General features: G+C 35.3%; 2 protein-coding genes across 8 annotated transcripts in view; one reads left to right on the top strand and one right to left on the bottom strand.

Annotated features, from left to right (window-relative positions):
- The window catches only part of LOC149785973 (popeye domain-containing protein 3-like), a 98,323-nt gene extending 84,061 nt beyond the window's left edge, over positions 1 to 14,262 (bottom strand). For 4 of the 5 annotated variants that reach the window (XR_016424849.1, XM_089976234.1, XM_089976233.1 and 1 more), the window contains exons 1-2: positions 14,178 to 14,249; positions 8,948 to 9,179 (exon numbers count right to left, since the gene is read on the bottom strand). Coding sequence is in view for 4 of the 5 variants with exons in the window: in XM_089976234.1 (XP_089832360.1) it covers positions 8,948 to 9,179; positions 14,178 to 14,249 (304 nt within the window). In the remaining variant the exon portion in view is untranslated. Of the gene's footprint in view, positions 1 to 8,947; positions 9,184 to 14,177 lie in introns of all 5 variants that reach the window. The other variant, XM_089976235.1, reaches the window with a different exon arrangement.
- Positions 14,263 to 14,301: 39 nt separating this feature from the next.
- LOC149785972 (BTB/POZ domain-containing protein 10-like) overlaps positions 14,302 to 23,526 on the top strand; it is a 46,789-nt gene continuing 37,564 nt past the window's right edge. For 2 of the 3 annotated variants that reach the window (XR_016424848.1, XM_089976230.1), the window contains exons 1-3: positions 14,302 to 14,377; positions 18,823 to 19,013; positions 22,609 to 22,768. Coding sequence is in view for 2 of the 3 variants with exons in the window: in XM_089976230.1 (XP_089832356.1) it covers positions 18,895 to 19,013; positions 22,609 to 22,768 (279 nt within the window). In the remaining variant the exon portion in view is untranslated. The remainder of the gene's footprint in view (positions 14,378 to 18,822; positions 19,014 to 22,608; positions 22,769 to 23,526) is intronic. The other variant, XM_089976231.1, reaches the window with a different exon arrangement.

Raw genomic sequence — 23,526 nt, 5'->3', positions numbered from 1 at the left:
TGTCATATTTTCTATTGAAGGTTGTAAACTTTTGAGTATAAAGGGAAGCAAGTGACTTACAGTTTGAATGGGGAACAGATTTCTTAAGTTACCTATAATTAGTGCTCACATGCCTTTCACATACATATGATTCTACTGCTGGTAGGACAAACTACTGTTTTTAAGACCACCTACTGCACATACTGTTTTATAGTTGAAATCTACCATTTTTGAAAATGAACAGGATTTTGGTTTAATAACTGAAGACAAAATGAAATTTCACATGTTCCATCTATGCATTATAGAAACTAGCCACAACCAGTCTATTGGGTACAAGAACTGTTCCTGAAGTCATTGCAACTGGTGCAATGATGCATGGCTGAGTACTTGGATTAAGGCTAAGATGTATATATGACACGCTGTTCATTGGTTACTGTTGCAATTTGGACAGTTTATACAAAATATTGGGGTTTAATGCAAGGTATTATAAGTATTAAAGGAATGTAAGGTGGACCATGATTGTAAGAGTCTTTGATTAAAAATCAGCTGTCTCCTGTTGGTTGTTGTTGTTGTTGTTATAGGGTTTAACGCCATTTTTCAGTACAAGATAGGCTATACATGGCGGCCAGTATTAATGGTCTCCTGTTGGAGATAAGATAAAAAGGTAAGACCAACAAACACAATATTTAGAAACACCTTAGTATCTTTATTTCTTTTGGTCCTGTTCAATCGTTATTGCATTGCTTAAGATAATTCAAGTTAAAGTTTAATAACTTGGCTGTCCCTTGCTCACACTGACACTGGTGTAATGCAACACTGGTAATACATTGTAAGTCACACCTATGAGCAACATAAAATGTGTAAACATCAACACAATCAAGCCAGACACGCTTTAGATCTCAAGGAACATCAACACAATCAAGCCAGACATGCTTTAGATCTCAAGGAACATCAACACAATCAAGCCAGACATGCTTTAGATCTCAATGAACATCAACATAAAATGTGTAAACAGAAACCATCAAGCCAGACATGCTTTAGATCTCAAGGAACATCAACATAAAATGTGTAAACAGAAACCATCAAGCCAGACATGCTTTAGATCTCAATGAACATCAACACAATCAAGCCAGACATGCTTTAGATCCCAATGAACATCAACATAAAATGGGTAAACAGAAACCATAAAGCCAGACATGCTTTAGATCTCAATGAACATCAACATAAAATGGGTAAACAGAAACCATCAAGCCAGACATGCTTTAGATCTCAATGAACATCAACACAATCAAGCCAGACATGCTTTAGATCTCAAGGAACATCAACACAATCAAGCCAGACATGCTTTAGATCTAAAGGAACATCAACACAATCAAGCCAGGCATGCTTTAGATCTCAATGAACATCAACACAATCAAGCCAGAAATGCTTTAGATCTCACTGAACATCAACACAATCAAGCCAGACATGCTTTAGATCCCAATGAACATCAACACAATCAAGCCAGAAATGCTTTAGATCCCAATGAACATCAACACAATCAAGCCAGACATGCTTTAGATCCCAATGAACATCAACACAATGAAACCAGACATGCTTTAGATCCCAATGAACATCAACACAATCAAGCCAGAAATGCTATTGATCCCAATGAACATCAACACAATCAAGCCAGACATGCTTTAGATCCCAATGAACATCAACACAATGAAACCAGACATGCTTTAGATCCCAATGAACATCAACACAATCAAGCCAGAAATGCTATTGATCCCAATAAACATCAACACAATCAAGCAAGACATGCTTTAAATCCCAATGAACATCAACACAATCAAGTCAGACATGCTTTAGATCCCAATGAACATCAACACAATCAAGCCAGACATGCTTTAGATCCCAATGAACATCAACACAATCAAGCCAGACATGCTTTAGATCCCAATGAACATCAACACAATCAAGCCAGACATACTTTAGATCCCAATGAACATCAACACAATCAAGCCAGACATGCTTTAGATCCCAATGAACATCAACACAATCAAGCCAGAAATGCTACTGATCCCAATGAACATCAACACAATCAAGCAAGACATGCTTTAAATCCCAATGAACATCAACACAATGAAACCAGACATGCTTTAGATCCCAATGAACATCAACACAATCAAGTCAGACATGCTTTAGATCCCAATGAACATCAACACAATCAAGCCAGACATGCTTTAGATCCCAATGAACATCAACACAATCAAGCCAGACATGCTTTAGATCCCAACGAACATCAACACAATCAAGCCAGACATGCTTTAGATCTCAATGAACATCAACACAATCAAGCCAGACATGCTTTAGATCCCAAAGAACATCAACACAATCAAGCCAGACATGCTTTAGATCTCAATGAACATCAACACAATCAAGCCAGACATGCTTTAGATCCCAATGAACATCAACATAAAATGGGTAAACAGAAACCATCAAGCCAGAAATGCTTTAGATCTCAATGAACATCAACATAAAATGGGTAAACAGAAACCATCAAGCCAGACATGCTTTAGATCTCAATGAACATCAACACAATCAAGCCAGACATGCTTTAGATCTCAAGGAACATCAACACAATCAATCCAGACATGCTTTAGATCTCAAGGAACATCAACACAATCAATCCAGACATGCTTTAGATCTCAAGGAACATCAACACAATCAAGCCAGGCATGCTTTAGATCTCAATGAACATCAACACAATCAAGCCAGACATGCTTTAGATCTCACTGAACATCAACACAATCAAACCAGACATGCTTTAGATCCCAATGAACATCAACACAATCAAGCCAGAAATGCTTTAGATCCCAATGAACATCAACATAAAATGTGTAAACAGAAACCATCAAGCCAGACATGCTTTAGATCTCAATGAACATCAACATAAAATGTGTAAACAGAAACCATCAAGCCAGACATGCTTTAGATCTCAATGAACATCAACACAATCAAGCCAGACATGCTTTAGATCCCAATGAACATCAACACAATCAAGCCAGACATGCTTTAGATCTCAATGAACATCAACACAATCAAGCCAGACATGCTTTAGATCCCAATGAACATCAACACAATCAAGCCAGACATGCTTTAGATCTCAATGAACATCAACACAATCAAGCCAGACATGCTTTAGATCCCAATGAACATCAACATAAAATGGGTAAACAGAAACCATAAAGCCAGACATGCTTTAGATCTCAATGAACATCAACATAAAATGGGTAAACAGAAACCATCAAGCCAGACATGCTTTAGATCTCAATGAACATCAACACAATCAAGCCAGACATGCTTTAGATCTCAAGGAACATCAACACAATCAAGCCAGACATGCTTTAGATCTAAAGGAACATCAACACAATCAAGCCAGGCATGCTTTAGATCTCAATGAACATCAACACAATCAAGCCAGAAATGCTTTAGATCTCACTGAACATCAACACAATCAAGCCAGACATGCTTTATATCCCAATGAACATCAACACAATCAAGCCAGAAATGCTTTAGATCCCAATGAACATCAACACAATCAAGCCAGACATGCTTTAGATCCCAATGAACATCAACACAATGAAACCAGACATGCTTTAGATCCCAATGAACATCAACACAATCAAGCCAGAAATGCTATTGATCCCAATGAACATCAACACAATCAAGCCAGACATGCTTTAGATCCCAATGAACATCAACACAATGAAACCAGACATGCTTTAGATCCCAATGAACATCAACACAATCAAGCCAGAAATGCTACTGATCCCAATGAACATCAACACAATCAAGCAAGACATGCTTTAAATCCCAATGAACATCAACACAATCAAGCCAGAAATGCTACTGATCCCAATGAACATAACACAATCAAGCCAGACATGCTTTAGATCCCAATGAACATCAACACAATCAAGCCAGACATGCTTTAGATCCCAATGAACATCAATACAATCAAGCCAGACATACTTTAGATCCCAATGAACATCAACACAATCAAGCCAGACATGCTTTAGATCCCAATGAACATCAACACAATCAAGCCAGAAATGCTACTGATCCCAATGAACATCAACACAATCAAGCAAGACATGCTTTAAATCCCAATGAACATCAACACAATGAAACCAGACATGCTTTAGATCCCAATGAACATCAACACAATCAAGTCAGACATGCTTTAGATCCCAATGAACATCAACACAATCAAGCCAGAAATGCTATTGATCCCAATGAACATCAACACAATCAAGCCAGACATGCTTTAGATCCAATGAACATCAACACAATCAAGCCAGACATGCTTTAGATCCCAATGAACATCAACACAATCAAGCCAGACATGCTTTAGATCCCAATGAACATCAACACAATCAAGCCAGACATGCTTTAGCTCCCAATGAACATCAACACAGCTGATCCAATGAGTTGGACAATAGCTGACATCAGGATCTTAAGGAAAACATTGTTTCACTTGAAATATTTTGAGATTTGAGTAAACCAACAAGTCAAGTTAATATCATTTAGTTTATTTTCTTATCTGAAGAGCAGTAGATATAACAATGTGTGATAAATAACAGTACACAAAATAGTACAACATTGGGCACATGGAAATTAGAGCCAGAGCTTGTGGAATTTGAATCAGGGCTTGTCATTTTTTGTTAAAGTCACCAGCTCTGGTCGTTGTGTCGAAAACAAAATTCTTACAGCACAGAATAGCTTGTTCAGTTGAATCAGGTTTTATTTTTTGAGACAAATTACTCCTCCAAACTATACCAGAATATGGCACAAGTAAAATCAGTAAAGTTTTGTCCTCATCTGCCATGTTGAAGGGGGCTCCAAGTAGCTGAGTGGTCTAAAGCACTTACCATTATGGATCATTGCTATCTCACCTGTCTGTGTGGGTTTGAGTCTCATGTTCAGCCAGTGTGGGTATGTGAGAAAGGTTGCCAGTAGCTTCTTGTGGGTCACTGGTTCTTTCTGGGGTTTTCCTCCATTTATACTAGCCACCATGTATAGCCTCTCTTGTGCTGAAAAATGGTGTTAAACCCTACAACAACAACAACAACAACAACCACACTGAAGCTACCATGACTATACAATGATGACCTACATGTATGTTTCATCAGCTTTATAGTTACTAGGCAGACATGTTTCATAATTTTGTTAATACAAGAAACCTGAAGAACAAAATAAAATTTCCAAGTAAAAGAGTTCACCGATGACATGAATAGTCACTGACAGAGTGCAGCCTTCAGTACAGAGTTGATGACATGAATAGTCACTGACGGAGTGCAGCCTTCAATAGTGTTGATGACATGAATAGTCACTGACAGAGCGTGGCCTTCAATACAATGTTGATGACCTGAATAGTCACTGACAGAGTGCGGCCTTCAGTACAGTGTTGATGACATGAATAGTCACTGACAAAGTGCAGCCTTCAATACAGCGTTGGTGACATGAATAGCCACTGATAGAGTGCCGCCTTCAATACAGTGTTGATGACATGAATAACCACTGATAGAGTGCAGCCTTCAATACAGTGCTGATGACATGAAAAACCACTGATAGAGTACAGCCTTCAATACAGTGCTGATGACATGAATAGCTACTGATAGAGTGCAGCCTTCAATACAGCGTTGGTGACATGAATAGCTACTGATAGAGTGCAGCCTTCAAGACAGTGTTGATGACATGAATGGCCACTGATAGAGTGCAGCCTTCAATAGTGCTGATGACATGAATAGTCACTGATAGAGTGCAGCCTTCAGTACAGTGCTGATGACATGAATAGCCACTGAAAGAGTGCAGCCTTCAATAGTGTTGATGACATGAATAGCCACTGATAGAGTGCAGCCTTCAATACAGTGCTGATGACATGAATAGTCACTGATAGAGTGCAGCCTTCAATACAGTGCTGATGACATGAATAGTCACTGACAGAATGTGGCCTTCAATACAGTGTTGATGACATGAATAGTCACTGACAAAGTGCAACCTTCAACACAGCGTTGGTGACATGAATAGCCACTGATAAAGTGCAGCCTTCAATACAGCATTGGTGACATGAATAGCCACTGATAGAGTGCTGCCTTCAATACAGTGTTGATGACATGAATAACCACTGATAGAGTGCAGCCTTCAATACAGTGCTGATGACATGAAAAACCACTGATAGAGTGCAGCCTTCAATACAGTGTTGATGACATGAATAGCTACTGATAGAGTGCAGCCTTCAATACAGCATTGGTGACATGAATAGCCACTGATAGAGTGCAGCCTTCAATACAGTGTTGATGACATGAATAGCCACTGATAGAGTGCAGCCTTCAATACAGTGTTGATGACATGAAGAGCCACTGATAGAGTGCAGCCTTCAATACAGTGCTGATGACATGAATAGTCACTGACAGAATGCGGCCTTCATTACAGTGTTGATGACATGAATAGTCACTGACAAAGTGCAGCCTTCAACACAGCGTTGGTGACATGAATAGCCACTGATAGAGTGCAGCCTTCAATACAGTGTTGATGACATGAATAACCACTGATAGAGTGCAGCCTTCAATACAGTGCTGATGACATGAAAAACCACTGATAGAGTGCAGCCTTCAATACAGTGTTGATGACATGAATAGCTACTGATAGAGTGCAGCCTTCAATACAGTGTTGGTGACATGAATAGCCACTGATAGAGTGCAGCCTTCAATACAGTGTTGATGACATGAATGGCCACTGATAGAGTGCAGCCTTCAATAGTGCTGATGACATGAAGAGCCACTGATAGAGTGCAGCCTTCAGTACAGTGTTGATGACATGAATAGTCACTGACAAAGTGCAACCTTCAATACAGCGTTGGTGACATAAATAGCCACTGATAGAGTGCAGCCTTGAATACAGCGTTGATGACATGAATAGTCACTGACAGAGTGCAGCCTTCAATACAGTGTTGATGACATGAATAGTCACTGACAGAGTGCGGCCATCAATACAATGTTGATGACATGAATAGTCACTGACAGAGTGCAGCCTTTAATACAGTGTTGATGACATGAATAGCCACTAATAGAGTGCAGCCTTCAATACAGTATTGATGACATGAATAGTCACTGATAGAGTGCGGCCTTCAATACAGTGCTGATGACATGAATAGCCACTGATAGAATGCAGCCTTTAATAGTGTTGATGACATGAATAGCCACTGATATAGTGCAGCCTTCAATACAATGTTGATGACATGAATAGCCACTGATAGAGTGCAGCCTTCAATACAGTATTGATGACATAAATAACCACTGATAGAGTGCAGCCTTCAATACAGTGTAGACATCTTCTGTGTATTTGAAACTGCCATCTCTCCAATAGTTGGTCATTTTCGAAGTCCTTGATAAAGCTACAGAAAACCATGTTCTATGATAGCTTGCACATATTTTTATATTATGTCAATACACAATGCCACATTATTTTTAGTGAACAAACCCTGAGAAAGAATTATGATATATATGTTAATATATCCTTTGGACTTCATTGTGCATGTGCATGATAAATTGTATGGTGTTATTTGTAATTGTTATCAGTCATAATTATTATTCTTAATAAAAATTATCACTTTCAAAAACAATTATTGCCATCATATGTATCTTGACACTTATTCAACATGATAAATTTAATTACATTTAACTGATACAAAACTTGTTTAAAATCTTACATAATGAAAGAATGCAATAAATGAGAACTATCTTACATTGTAAATTTGTAATAATAGAGTGATTTCCCTTCTTTATTTGTGTACTTTCCAAAAATTTTTTCAAAGGGGGCTGCACAAATAGTTGGGAAATTAAAGGGTAAGAGAAAGAACATCAAAGTTACTGCCTCATGGAAAAGAGTATATAAATTTCCATGTGAATATGAAAACATGTACGTGTAGTTGATCTATTTTAGATAGCCAATATTTCTGATGAATGCTCCATCACTGACAGATGTAGAAGTATATCCAAGAATTTTAAAACCTGTCATTTTATCTACATTACAGGTTATGCTCGCTATCTTTCAATATGATTTACATGCTTTCATTTTAATGACTCATTTATAATGAACAAATTCACTATGCGCCACTGTACTCATATTTATGCCATCACCTGGCACCATGTGCAGTGACTCACTAGCAGCTTACATACATATTATATTATTTTGTTTGAAAATTATGCATAAATTATCACTACTTGAAAACTTATGTATAATTTGCCAAAGAACTTTCTTTATTTAAAAGTATCCTATGGGAATTTCAATTTATGCCAATTTTCAATTTAAACCAAAACCTTTGGAACACATCTATTGCATAAATTGAGTGTCACCTGTACGAGCCTTCATCTATAAGTATTCCTGGTTCCGCCGCAAAAAAATACCACAGGCAATGTTTTATTGTAAAGTTTGTACAGGTAAAGGTATGCAATTAACTCTCACTACAATATGTGTTCATGGCATCAGGGTTTCTCCCATCTGTTTGTTTTGCATGTCAACTCACGGGTTAAATTCAATAAAATTCATAGGAAGTGCCATAAAACCGACTAAGCTACAACAAAAGCCATGACAGAGTTCCATTAGATTAAGGTATATCTACTAGACATCATGGGCATTCAACATCCATAGTGGACACCTAATCCCTTGCTCCCAGTGACCATGTCCACCGTACTGAGTGGGCAATAAAAGACCATTAAGTATGTACTAAATATAACAATTTTAACCTGTTTATGGCAAACTGCTTTAATGCAAAATAGCCAAATTAAAAGATAGACTGATGGGTGGATGGAAATGCCAATACTAAGTCCTGTTATCTTTTTGAAACAAGACATGGGAAACAAGTCACATTAACACATGTGTGGTCATCTCTGCAGTTTTTTAACGTATAGATCCTTACCTAGAGCAAACATGCTGTGAAGAAACAGGTCTCCAAATTTCTTCTTGGGAGCCAGAAGACCTAGGACAATGGCAGCATTGGCACACTGGAATAACACATGGTTGGGGGAACGCCAGAAAGTGCAGCCAATTCCGTCATCTGCTGTAGTGGGTGGTCTAATTAGGGACCCATTTGGGTACACAGCATCAACAGCAAGGGAAACTGACTGGTTCATCTTTTGACCTCCAGCATACTACCTTAATAGCAATAATTACATTCCCATGTTGATTACATATGTATTAAACCCATGTTGATTATATATGTATTAAACAATGTTGATTATATATGTATTAAACCATGTTGATTATATATGTATTAAGCCATGTTGATTATATATGTATTAAACCATGTTGATTACATATGTATTAAACCATGTTGATTATATATGTATTGAACCATGCTGATTACATATGTATTAAACCATGTTGATTACATATGTATTAAACCATGTTGATTATATAAATGCATTAAACCATGTTGATTATATATGTATTAAACCATGCTGATTACATATGTATTAAACCATGTTGATAATATATATTAAACCATGTTGATTATATATGTATTAAACCATGTTGATTATGTATGTATTAAACCATGTTGATTATATATGTATTAAATCATGTTGATTATATATTATTCAATCCAATGTTGATTATATATGTATTAAACCATGTTGATTACATATGTATTAAACCATGTTGATTACATATGTATTAAACCATGTTGATTATATATGTATTAAACCATGTTGATTATGTATCTATTAAACCATGTTGATTATATATGTATTAAACCATGTTGATTATGTATCTATTAAACCATGTTGATTATATATGTATTAAACCATGTTGATTACATATGTATTAAACCATGTTGATAATATATGTATTAAACCATGTTGATTATATATGTATTAAACCATGTTGATTATAAATGTATTAACTCCATGTTGATTACATATTATTTAATCCCATGTTGATTACATATGTATTAAACCATGCTGTTTACATATGTATTAAACCATGTTGATAATATATGTATTAAACCATCTTGATTACATATGTATTAATCCCATGTTGATTATATATTATTTAATCCCATGTTGATTATATATGTATTAAACCATGTTGATTACATATGTATTAAACCATGTTGATAATATATGTATTAATCCCATGTTGATTGTATATGTATTAAACCATGTTGATTATATTTGTATTATAACATGTTGATTATATATGTATTAAACCATGTTGATTATATATGTATTAAACCATGTTGATAATATATGTATTAAACCATGTTGATTATATATGTATTAACTCCATGTTGATTACATATTATTTAATCCCATGTTGATTATATATGTATTAAACCATGTTGATTAGATATGTATTAAAACCATGTTGATTACATATGTATTAAACCATGCTGATAATATATGTATTAAACCATGTTGATTATATATGTATTAATCACATGTTGATTAGATATGTATTAAACCAAGTTGATTATATATGTATTAAACCATTTTGATTATATATGCATTAAACCATGTTGATTATATATGTGTTAAACCATGTTGATTATGTATGTATTAAACCATGTCGATTAGATATGTATTAAACCATGTTGATTACATATGTATTAAACCATGTTCATTATATATGTATTAAACCATGTTGATTATATATGTATTAAACCATGTTGATTATATATGTATTAAACCATGCTGATAATATATGTATTAAACCATGTTGATTATATATGTATTAAACCATATTGATTACATATGTATTAATCCCATGCTGATTACATATGTATTAAACCATGTTGATTATATAGTATTAAACCATGTTGATTATATATGATTAAACCATGTTGATTATATATGTATTAAACCATGTTGATTATATATGTATTAATCCCATGTTGATTACATATGTATTAGACCATGTTGATTATATATGTATTAAACCATGTTGATTATATATGTATTAAACCATGTTGATTACATATGTATTAAACCATGTTGATTATATATGTATAAAATCATGTATATTATACTATTTATGTATTAAATCCATGATAATCATGTACTGAATATTACTACATGATTGTTCTATTAAACAAAGACATTTTGGTCTTAATCTATCTATGTCATAACCCTTCCCTGGAGTAGGGGATCAGAGGTCAATCATATTTTTACCAAACATTACATCACATTTTTGGTTATGACCCCTGGAATACCTACCATAAGTTGGGGGCATATGTGGGGCAGTGGGGTATGTAATATAAAAGCTTGGCAATTTGGCATGGCAATCCAAAGAAACAGCTCCAGTTGAAGTTAATTTGAAGTAGCATCTATTTAATTACCAAACTATATTAAGTGTCAGAGGTTCAAACCTGTTGCTTGCTAGAAAGAACATGACAGCATGCCTTACTACAGATTGATTTGTCAAGTAGGTGACAGCATGCCTTACTATAGATTGATTTGTCAAGTAGGTGACAGCATGCCTTACTATAGATTGATTTGTCAAGTAGGTGACAGCATGCCTTACTATAGATTGATTTGTCAAGTAGGTGACAGCATGCCTTACTATAGATTGATTTGTCAAGTAGGTGACAGCATGCCTTACTATAGATTGATTTGTCAAGTAGGTGACAGCATGCCTTACTATAGACTGATTTGTCAAGTAGGTGACAGCATGCCTTACTATAGACTGATTTGTCAAGTAGGTGACAGCATGCCTTACTATAGACTGATTTGTCAAGTAGGTGACAGCATGCCTTACTATAGATTGATTTGTCAAGTAGGTGACAGCATGCCTTACTATAGATTGATTTGTCAAGTAGGTGACAGCATGCCTTACTATAGACTGATTTGTCAAGTAGGTGAAAATAAGTTACCTAATCATTTCAAATTGCATGCGAATAATAAACACCTATTGGTCAATCATGTGAATAATAACACACCCACTGGTCAGTTATGTGAATAATAATGCACCTACTGGTCAGTCATGTGAATAATAAACACCTATTGGTCAATCATGTGAATAATAACACATCCACTGGTCAGTTATGTGAATAACAATGCACCTACTGGTCAGTCATGTGAATAATAAACACCTATTGGTCAATCATGTGAATAATAACACACCTACTGGTCAGTTATGTGAATAATTCACCTACTGGTCAGTCATGTGAATAATAACACACCTGTTGGTCAATCATGTGAATAATAACACACCTATTGGTCAATCATGTGCATAATATCACACCTATTGGTCAATTATGTGAATAATAACACACCTATTGGTCAATTATGTGAATAATAACACACCTATTGGTCAATTATGTGAATAATAACATACCTATTGGTCAATTATGTGAATAATAACACACCTATTGGTCAATCATGTGAATAATAACACACCTATTGGTCAATTATGTGAATAATAACACACCTATTGGTCAATCATGTGAATAATAACACACCTATTGGTCAATCATGTGAATAATAAAACATTTGTTGGTGAATCGTGTGGTATAGTAAATAGCAGACTAAACAAGATAATTAACAAGGACTGTAATTTCAGGTGTTAAGCTTCATCTGTCAATTACTGAATCATGTAGTTAACAGCTTCACAAGCAATCAAATCTTTAAAAAGAGCAACTTACCTAAATGACAGCTAGATTCAGATTGATGGTAACTGATTCCATTTTACTGTGGTGTCAGATTATCATTCAGAATTTTGTACAGGATGCATAAAATGGCTTTTATTTGTTTTAACACATGCTAGTTACTTTGTGTATTGTAATGTCTAGGGGCTTAAACTATTTAACAAGACAAGGTAAAATCCAACAAGCATTCAAATTTCCAAAATATAAATTTATTTCCCTAAAATATAAAATCAAACAAAGTGAAAGAATTAAAAATTAGAGTATTGAATTCCTAGAAAATTAACCTAAATGTACTAAATATTTCACATTATTCCAGAAATGATCCAAGGGTATTCTGAATGAAAATTCTAATGTTCTTATGTGTTAGAACCACTAGAGAATCACTGTTCTAAGGCCAAACAAGGTGTATTTCCTACTGCACTGGTATTAAAATTATGGTAGGTAGGTACTTTTTGTATATATATGTATGTATATATAAAATTCAAGTAATCAGGGAAACAGAAAACTGCTGAGATTCACAATGCACACTATTTATTCAAAATATAAAAAATAATTCAAGTAAAAAGCACTTATTTTCTCAATCTAAAAGTCTCATACACAAAACAATTGGTCATGGTCTGGAAACATTTTCTCATGGAACTTAGAATGTGATTATATCTTATAATGAAGATGGATTTTGCAACCATAAAAACTGCGTTTCTAAATGCCAACCGATAATAATTTACCATAAACATTATTCACCACACATTTGGTTTTCTCTCAAATTCTAGGTTTAAGTAACATAACATATACACCCACTAACATTGAATGATACCAATTAGTTGATTTGGATCTGGACAAAAAGATCATACCATTTGCAAATTTTCAGGCTAAGTTACTTGTTTTATGATCTGAATGAAAGAGTCAATATTTTAACTACTTAAAACAACCAATATTAATGACTTGTGTTGCATGAATATTCCCGATACAAGCTTCTTCTACAGTTGTCATGATTTTAACTGAATTGTGAGAATGCATTGTATAATTCATGAATACATGCATAAATCCTTTTCTTTAAATTGCCAAAGGCAGCGATAATAAAGAGAGAATTTTTTAAAATAAAATTTGAGGACTCTAGATATCCTCCTCCCCCCCCCCCCCCGATCAAAACAGTGTTACCCAAGAAGTCACATATACTTCATACAGACCCACGAGCATAAAAAGACAAGGAATCATTTAAAATTTTCAGGCTTAGTCACACGTATTATATAAAGTGATTCCAATTCACTGCAAGGTTGATCGCGAGTAATTCCTAATAGAGTAACTATTTCATGATTAGCTTAAGCGCTCTGCTAAAATCCGTGACATCAATGCATCACAGTAGATCAGCATCCAATGCCTAAAGTAAAAACAGAGATATTGATAACTTCATTACTTGTTCAAATCAGTTGTCTTTAATGGATATACAAGTATACAAAAAATATAGATTAATCATGCCAGATTTCAATTTGTTATCATTACTCACATGAGAGTAAAAATGATGATCAACGATGTTGTATACAATGTAACTACATGCTTCCCTCCATCTGTCAACCATTCGAGCAATCCTTATCAGTCAAACGCTTACGTTTCTTCCAAAGAGGATTGAATGCTCGGCAAGTGCACGTGACTTTTAATTTACCCACAATGCAATACAGAAAATGGTCAAATGCTTACTATGCTTTCGTAAGTTTAGTAATTTTAAGAGGATATTTTCATTTTGTTTTAGGTTTACTGATAATTTGCGGCAGCATGGTAATTTAAACATCCTCCTGATATTGATAAGTAGATTGCAGTTTTAAGGAATATCGTTTTACGTATGATTTTGTATGTCCTTGGGTCAAAATCCGTAGTCTAATAAATTTCCAAGATTTCGGTACTACTTTTCCCATAAAAAAAAATGGACTATCCAAATCTGCCTCTTACGTATTCAGCCTGTCAGTCCACAATTTATATAGTCATGTGGATGTAATGTCCTTTGACAACGATCATTTCATATTTTTAAATTTCTTTATGTTCAGTGAATCTATGCTTTTCACAATCCGGTTATAATTCATGATACATGTAACGTAAACATTCAGTATCAACTGTACTTTTCTTGAATTTGATTACACATACCTTTAAATGGCATTAATTCACTTTATTTGGAGTCTCATGCATCCATATTCCTTGGAAAATCATAATACGCGCCCAGTACTGATATTCTGTCTGTCTATAAATATGTTGACAGTCGCACTTATTAATCAACGGGCGGTGCGTGGTCAAGAATATTGGAAGGAAGGTAGCGATATGACAGACAAAAGAGTAATCTGAAAGTGTGTCTACATTTCCATCCCTTCATACTCAAACCAATCTGGCTACTGTTGTGGCAATGAATGAGGTAGATGAATCTCAACCAGCATAAGTTTGAGAATCACTAGGCCTTTTTGCTGACTAGTTCATTACAATGTGATTTTGGAAAGCTCCTGTTTGTGAGATAACAAGTCAGGAGCTTCCATAATTATTAATGCTAACTTGAAAGAAGCTGAACTTGAAACATTTTGTTAATGCTGACTTTAACTGGAACGTCTTCCTGTGATTTGCCCTAGTTTGTCAATATGCTAGGGTCAAGTATTTGTTCCCAAATATGTCCACTAGATTGTTCACCATCTTTTACAACACGATCAGCTGGGCCTTCTTTTGCCTGGATTCAGTTGATTCCCATTGGAGATGATTCAACATTGCACAGATGCTGCTAGTATTATGGTATCTGTTTGTTGTGAATCTGTCCTCTGAACCATCTCTATGTTATGTAGCAGGTGTTTATTATGTGGGTTCCACAAGGTTGAGTAGTACTCAAAGCCAGGTTATACAGAGAAGAAATATACTGTACATTATGCTTTTTCATTGATTTGGAGGTTGTGCAGGAAAGCAATGCTACTGTGCCCTTTTTTCATTCTCATCTATATGTGTCTTTTCCAAGAGAAGTCTCTGGAGAAAGCCACTCCAAGATATTTTTTTCCTCCTCAGTAACTAGCATGTGCCCTTTAAGAGTATGTTCAGACAAGATTGGTGATTTCTTCCCGTAAACTATTAGGATGCTGCCTTTTTCTGTTTGGAACAATATTCACCAAGTTATTTCCCAGAGGGCCAGTTGGTTCAGGCTTCTTGTGGGATATCACAATCTTTGGTAGCATAGCTGCCAGGTGTGCATTATTCATGTTAAAAATCCGTTTAAAAAAAAATTAAATTAAAAATCTCCTTTCAGTTGTCTGTTTAGAATTGGCATTCATAGAAAACATGTATTGTTTATAGGGATATTGTTATGACTCTGTGGTCACAAGCATAAGTAACACAAAAGGAGCAAGACCAAAAAGTTTTGTAAAACTTAACAAACAATTTAATTATTAAAGTGATTAATGAAAAATTTGAGAGGAACTTACATTATGATGAATTGAATCCAAATTAGTCCTTATAAAAGTCTATGAGAGTCCTAAATGAATGAAAAGTCTCTTATAATTTTCAGTACTGGAAATGTACTGGTCCTTCAAGAAGCATGACATCATCAATATGGCATTGTCCAGAATTCCTTTGAATAAATTATAATAGTTCCAGAATAATATAAGTCCAAGTAATGAACACTTTCTGTTTCCACTGAACACCCAAAGAAATGTTTTTCCTCTCAAAAAAAGTACAACATAAACATCTGCAGACTTAACTCAGGAACAAAATAAGTGTGAATGACTCCAAAAATCTGAATGAATCTGATAGCTTAACGTTCTCCTTATATATACACCAGGGGGCCCCGAGTGGCCGAGTGGTCTAAAGCGCTGTCCGTTACGGATCACTGCCATCTCACCTCTGTTTGCGTGGGTTTGAGTCTAGGATTCGGCCTATGTGGGTATGTGAGAAAGCTTGCCAGTAGCTTCTCGTGGGTTGGTGGTTCTTCCTGGGATTTTCTCGGGTTCTTCCTCCACCATTAATACTGGCCGCCATGCATAGCCTATCGTGTGCTGAAAAATGGCGTTAAACCCAACAACAACAACAACAATAATATATACACCATATGTTATGACTATGCTCGCAATAGACCCAACATGACATTATACACTGTTGACTTTTGCATCAATTAAGAATATTCACATGACTGCGTACAACCATTTGGAAGCCACAGAATTATTCTGGAACCATTGACATCCCATTAATCACTTAGAACCTATGCCATAGGTGCCATTTTAAATCTTATTATTAAAATTATTATTACTAATTGTCAAGGGGCCCCAAGTGGCCAAGTGGTCTAAAGCTCTCTCCGTTACGGATCACTGCCATCTCACCTCTGGGTGGGTTTGAGTCTTGGATTCAGCCAGTGTGGGTATGTGAGAAAGCTTGCCAGTAGCTTCTCGTGGATCGGTGGTTCTTCTCAGGGTTTTCCTGGGTTCTTCCTCCACCATTAATACTGGCTGCCATGCATAGCCTATCTTGTGCTGAAAAATGGCATTAAACCCCACAACAACAAATGTCAACACATATGAAAATATCTATTTTTAAATCTTTTGCAATTTGTGTTTTTAAAACAGCCTGGTCACATATACAGTTCATAACAAAAGATATTCTATACACATTACAGCCATGAATAAGAATTATAAAAATTAGATAAAATCATGTACCAGCAGTTACAAAAAATATAGGTATACATAATAATATAGAGTTCAAAAATATGATTGATTCATTTGAAATGGAGGCTACCAAACCAGTCTTTGACTACCATATTGGATTGCACAAAGCATTTGCCACCATCACTGTATCTCTTCATAATAGTTAACTTTTAGTTATGTTGAAAAGAAAGTAGAAGATTCAGAATTTTCTCCAGAAAAGAAAAGAAAACAAATGGAAGAACAAATGCCATCATGTTTAAATTTGTTAAACCATCTAATGAAGGATATCATCACTGGTTTTTCACCAAAACACTGCTTATGTTGTCTGGTTTGTACTAAATGAAAATGTTGCTGTTATGACATCCATTTTAGCCATCATGGCAGTGAGTTTGAAAATCTAGTTGATTGATTGTAGGTCAGAGCATCTTAGTTGATTGATTGTAGGTCAGAGCATCCTAGTTGATTGATTGTAGGTCAGAGTATCCTACTAGCCAGTTAAGAAGTGGAGATGAAGTTATATTTTTATCACAAAATAGACAGGTCCATTTAGAATATTACTTCTGACTTTTAGTTATTTTTCCAAAATGATTAAAATCAACTTGCCAATAAGGAAAACTGACATGCACCAAAGCAGTTTCATTTTCTGCTGACCGTTTGATTTACTAATCAAATTGACCGCTCCAGTTGCCTCAGTGGTTAGAGATTCCGCCTTGGATGCGGGAGGTTGTTGGTTTGAGCCCTGGTCGAGTCATACCAAAGACATAAAATTGGTACTTGCAGCTGCCTCGCTTGGCACTCAGCATCAAGAGGTTAGTGTTGGGACCAGTCAGCCTGGTATCAGGATAATGTGACTGGGTTGGACATGATGCAGCATGTAAGCAGCATGATGCCTCGGTGTTAGACATCGCTATTAACTGCCACACTGGAGACATCATAGCGATATGACTGACTTTTTTTAAAGCTATGTTTAAAATTCAAGTCACATACAGACACATAAAATCACATTTTCTTACAAAAACATCATTCAGAAGATATAATTGCCAATGATACTAATGATACCAATAATACCAATGATACTAATAATACCCCCATGCACAAAATACAATCTTTCATCTGTTCTTCCAATAAGGTACAATACCACAGTCTGGTGTATATCTGTACTTCATAAAATTGCAGAGATGAACAAGAAAATGATATACCAATTAAAAGAATTTATGTATAATGTAGTTAGAAAAAGTGAACTTTTAGCGTACTGGATGGCCTGCACCTGTGATTTGAAGATATCCAGGGAAGGCACAGTTAATTGATGTATGTGGCAGAGTTTTTCAAATACCATCTGTGAAGAATGGATGCTTATATATATTTACCCTCACAAATGGGCCACCGTTTTGCCACTTAAAATGATCACCAGAAAATGAAATTTTATTAGTGCATGTCGTATCTCCATTATAGCAGAGATTCCAAAACTAATCAGATTGTTATATTTCTTGTTCACAGGTGTTTCAAATTATTGTTATTGAGTGGGTGTTGAGATTCTAGCTGCTGTTGCCATCCCATTTCCCTGGTGGGATGGCCTTTCGTCATCATCGAAAACATAGAAAAGAAGCAGAGTACGATAGCTACAGTAGTGACACTGAATATTACTCGGAAACGGAGGACAGAAGGAAAGCTTGTATTAAACGCACAAGGTGAATATATTTATTCCCAATTTCCAGTTTCAGGGATATTGTAATTACCTTCCATTTGTTTCTTCTTACATCTTCCCTAAGCCTCTTGGTGGGAATTCATGAAACTTTATAATTATATTGTGCATTTATTAACTATTTGCAAAGGGAATATTATTCTTGGCCTCCTTGCCTGAGATCATTTGGAAAGGGTCTCGGGCAAAATGTTCACAAATGTTGATTCCAATATTTTTGCAGGCCTGCCAATCAATATGATTTTGCTGTAAGTTTTATGAAATGACCCTTAAAATTCAGACTAACTATGGAAATATGATTGTTGTTGTAAAATCAGGATAATTGGCTCATCTGTGTTTGATCTGAACCTGGGTTTGGTATTAGATTTTAGTGGAATTAGTCAAGGAACAGTAGTTCCTCAGACACTTTAAACCACACATATTTTTCCATGCAAAGCATCTGCATGACCAAAGTGTTGATTATAGAAATTTGTAAATATGGCTTCCAGCTATTGATATGTGTTATAGACAAAAGGAAAAAGTAAGCCTCTTAAAAAGTTTTAATAATCAGTACAGAAGAATAAAAAGGAATATTTAGATTGTTCTAAACAAAGGCAGGAAGGGACACAATTACATTTATTGGACATCACATGTCGATTTGAGTGTGTCACATGGCAGGAGATACATTTTTGACGTCATGTGAAATGAAGGAAAAAAAATCCAAAAATGATGTCAAGTTGAGATATAGCAAGAAGTGGTGGAGCTGTGTAGGGTTTGGAACTGAGCTACATAAAATCTATGTTACAACCTTTTCAGATGAACGTAGTCGATGCATCAGTTTTGAATACCAAACTTTTTTAATACACATTTTCCAGCTTGAAAATAGCAGTACATAATACTTTGTTATACCTTGCTGAAAGCTATCAAATTTAAGTATAAAAAAATCAACTGTCTGAGACTTTCTCTTTAGTGTTGGCAGGTCTGTTACTGAGAAAGGTTTTGGGTTCACACAGGCGTAATGTTCAGTGAGCTTATGCCATGCTTCATCCATTTGCTTGTCACGAGAGATTTGATTTACGATAGAACTTGAAATAATGGCTTTTATCATTATTTTCGGATCAAGTTTGACTTAAGAAGCCGCCAAAAACCTCATGCAATTTCTTAAGAAAAGGCTTATTCCATGTTCTTGCACAACATGGCCATGAATTTTGAAATGGTCACAGTTCGTAGAGTGTTAGATGTAGGATTTGATCTGGAAATATTCTGCATATAAGGACTGTAACTTGAGAGCCATGAGAAATAACTCTAAAATGTTCACTAATCTGTATATATAGTTGATAAAGGTGAACCTTGTATATACAAATTAGTGAATCTGTATATCAGATGTATATATACAAATTAGTGAACATTTTAGACATAGTTATTCCTCATCTGTCCTTCACTCGGGTCTCGGAAACGCTTAAATCATGCATATTTGGATGCATATTTTTTTAACCTAGGACACAGAAAATCACTTCAAGATGGAGACCACATCTTAATGAAAGTGTACCTTCACTTCCTTTTTTTTCCTCTTTGGTTTTGCTTGGATCAGGAGGTTATCCAATTTTGAGCTCTGCTGTTCAGCTTAGCCTCCATTTCCAGGCCTTTATCAGGGTCACGGGAGTAGTTGCAGCCCATTTAAGGTATTCCAGTATTTTGTTGATTGGATGATCCTCAGTGGCTAGCTGAGTCTTTTAGATTAGACCTGTCTCGTTGTTAGTCCATTGTGATCTGGTTGGTTCTTCAGCCAGATCTGGAGGAATTAGAGCTCACACAATCTCAAGACACATGAGACCCAATCATAATACACTTATACCTGCCCATCCTCCCTGCAGTTACATCACAGTCAGACCAATGCCAATACCAGGGAGAGATCACTCAGCCCAACATCCATCTAGGTGGGCAGATAGTTTATTTTAACTAAAAGTGTTATCTGGGAAGGCTGGATTTTAAAGGTAATAGTAGTTCTCCATAGGTATTGGGTATGTATTCTTGAAGAAACATATTTTACTTGGAAAAAAAATTGGTTTCTTGGACTAACAGTAATCAAGATCTCACATTGGTTTCATAATGAGCGAAGCCCATTTTTATTAAAGCAATGTTCTTACAACCAAATTGACTACCATGTTACCACTGTATAAACTATTTCTGATCTGATTTTGATAAAAAGATAGATGAACAACTCTGTGCATATTGATGAGTTGACCTTGCATTTTATTTGGCTGAGCTTGACAAGACTTGAGTAGCAGTTAATTTTAATTTTTTTGAACTTGGTAAGTAGGTTTGTACCATCAAGATGTTGGTTGAACTTGATCATGAGCAAAATCTGCACATATTTATGAATTAGTCTTGTACCTGATGGGCTGAGCTTATTACCGCTCAGGAGAGCAATTTTTTAAATTTTAATCTAACTTTGCTGTAACCTAATAAAGAAGCTTACTGTATATCATAATTGTCTTAGGTTCTGTATTATTAAGTAGGATCTGTGCATATTAATGACATGATCTTTTATCTGGTTAGTTGAACTTACCTTTGTACCTCTAAATTTCTCATCCAATTTTAATATAATAAGGAAACCATCTTAGAGTATGACATCAGGATTTGATGTCATCACTTGGATTATGACATCAGGATCTTGTGTCATCAGTTGGATTATGAGATCAGGATTTGGTGTTATCAGTTGGATTATGAGATCAGGATTTTGTGTCATCACTTGGATTATGACATCAGGATTTGGTGTCGTCATTTGGATTATAAGATCAGGATTTGGTGTCATCATTTGGATTATGATATCAGGATTTGATGTCATTAGTTGGATTATGACATCAGAATTTTGTGTCATCAGTTGGAATATGACATCAGGATTTGATGTCATTAGCTGGATTATGACATCAAGGTCTGTTATCATCATTTGGAATATGACTTTGTCTTTAGAAAGAATTTTTTATCAGTTGGTTGGTTGGATAATAATGCAACTGTAACATATTATTGGCCTTACTTTAGTGATGAAATTGGAGCTAAATGCCTTTCCCAAGGAACACTAAAGCAGCTACCCCCCAGGATAGTCTGGTTGTGTGTCATATGGGGAACCCTTGGATCACAAAGCTGACATTCTAGTAACAGCTATCATGGCTCCCCATTTTTTTTAGAATATCATTCAATGGACAAAATCAACATGATTGAAGATCATTCAGTAGGCAAAATCAACATGATAGAGTATCATTCAGTAGGCAAAATCAACGTAATTGAGTATCATTCATTTGGCAAAATCAATGTAATTGAGTATCATTCATTTGGCAAAATCAATACAATAAAGTATCAACCAGTGGTAAAAACAACATAATAGAATATCATTCAGTGGGCCAAATCAGCATAATAGAATATCATTCAGTAGGCAAAATCAATATAATAGAATATCATTCAATGAGGAAATTCAACATAATAGAGTATGATTCATTAGGCAAAAATCAACATAATAAAATATCATTCACTGGGACATATCAACATAATATAAAGTTTGGGAGATATAATATCTCAGATCATGTGCCACCTTTATATTTTTTCAGCTCCCTTGGTACACCTCGATCTAAACCCTGCCTGGTCAATCGGTCCCGCTCTGACAGTTTTGAGAACTACACCAGCAACGATGATGGAGATGCTAGGGCATCTCCAGAACATGTAGGACCCAAGAACCACAGCAGAGTAAGCTTAGCCCGAAACTTTATGGTATGCTTCCATAACGTTATTTTGTATAGAGCTGTTTATTTGCACATTTTTTCTGCATTTTGACATTGAAACTTTTTATAGCAAAAAATTCAGCCTGCTTATGCTATTGGTTTGTCCAACATAGTCTTGTACAGCTGTCAGTAGTATTTATGATAATCCAACCTAGCAGGGTTCTTACTGTCTTTGAAGGTCTTTGACAGTTTGGGGAAAATGAGGTAGCATTTTCAAGACCTTGAAAGTTTGGGTAAATTGAGCAGATTACCATGAGGTCTTTAAAAGTCTTGGCAAATTTAAATAAACCCAAACATTTTAATTTCTTTCCATAATCACAAATAAAATTGTCCAAGGATGTTAGGACATAAAATACGAACTTTTTCTTTCCATAGGGCAGGATTCAGGGGGTATGTAGTTTAGGAAATTGATTATAGTTTGAATTTCATCATTAAACAGTATTGTAGTCTTTTGCATTCTTTGTTTTCTCTTATAACATAACTTGTACACAAAATGTTAGTGAAAATATGTCTTGGAAATCTATGTTTGTGGTCTTAGAAAGTTTTGGAAAAGTCTTTGAATTTATCGTTCAAAATCCTGTATGAACCCTGACTAGTGATGTACAGCAGTAATATTTGATAGTCTGACCTAGTCATGTACAGTAATAGTATTTGTGATAGTCCAACCTAGTCTTGTACAGCCGTCAATAGTATTTATGCTAGAGTTCTTTCCAGTTCATAGTTGATCTAGTGTAGGCTTATCAGTCA

The sequence above is a fragment of the Sinohyriopsis cumingii genome, chromosome 12 (assembly GCF_028554795.1).
Source record: "Sinohyriopsis cumingii isolate HCF-2022 chromosome 12, ASM2855479v2, whole genome shotgun sequence".
Taxonomy (NCBI): domain Eukaryota; kingdom Metazoa; phylum Mollusca; class Bivalvia; order Unionida; family Unionidae; genus Sinohyriopsis; species Sinohyriopsis cumingii.
The sequence above is the reverse complement of the archived record's forward strand: the minus strand, read 5'-3'. Positions and strand labels throughout refer to the sequence as shown.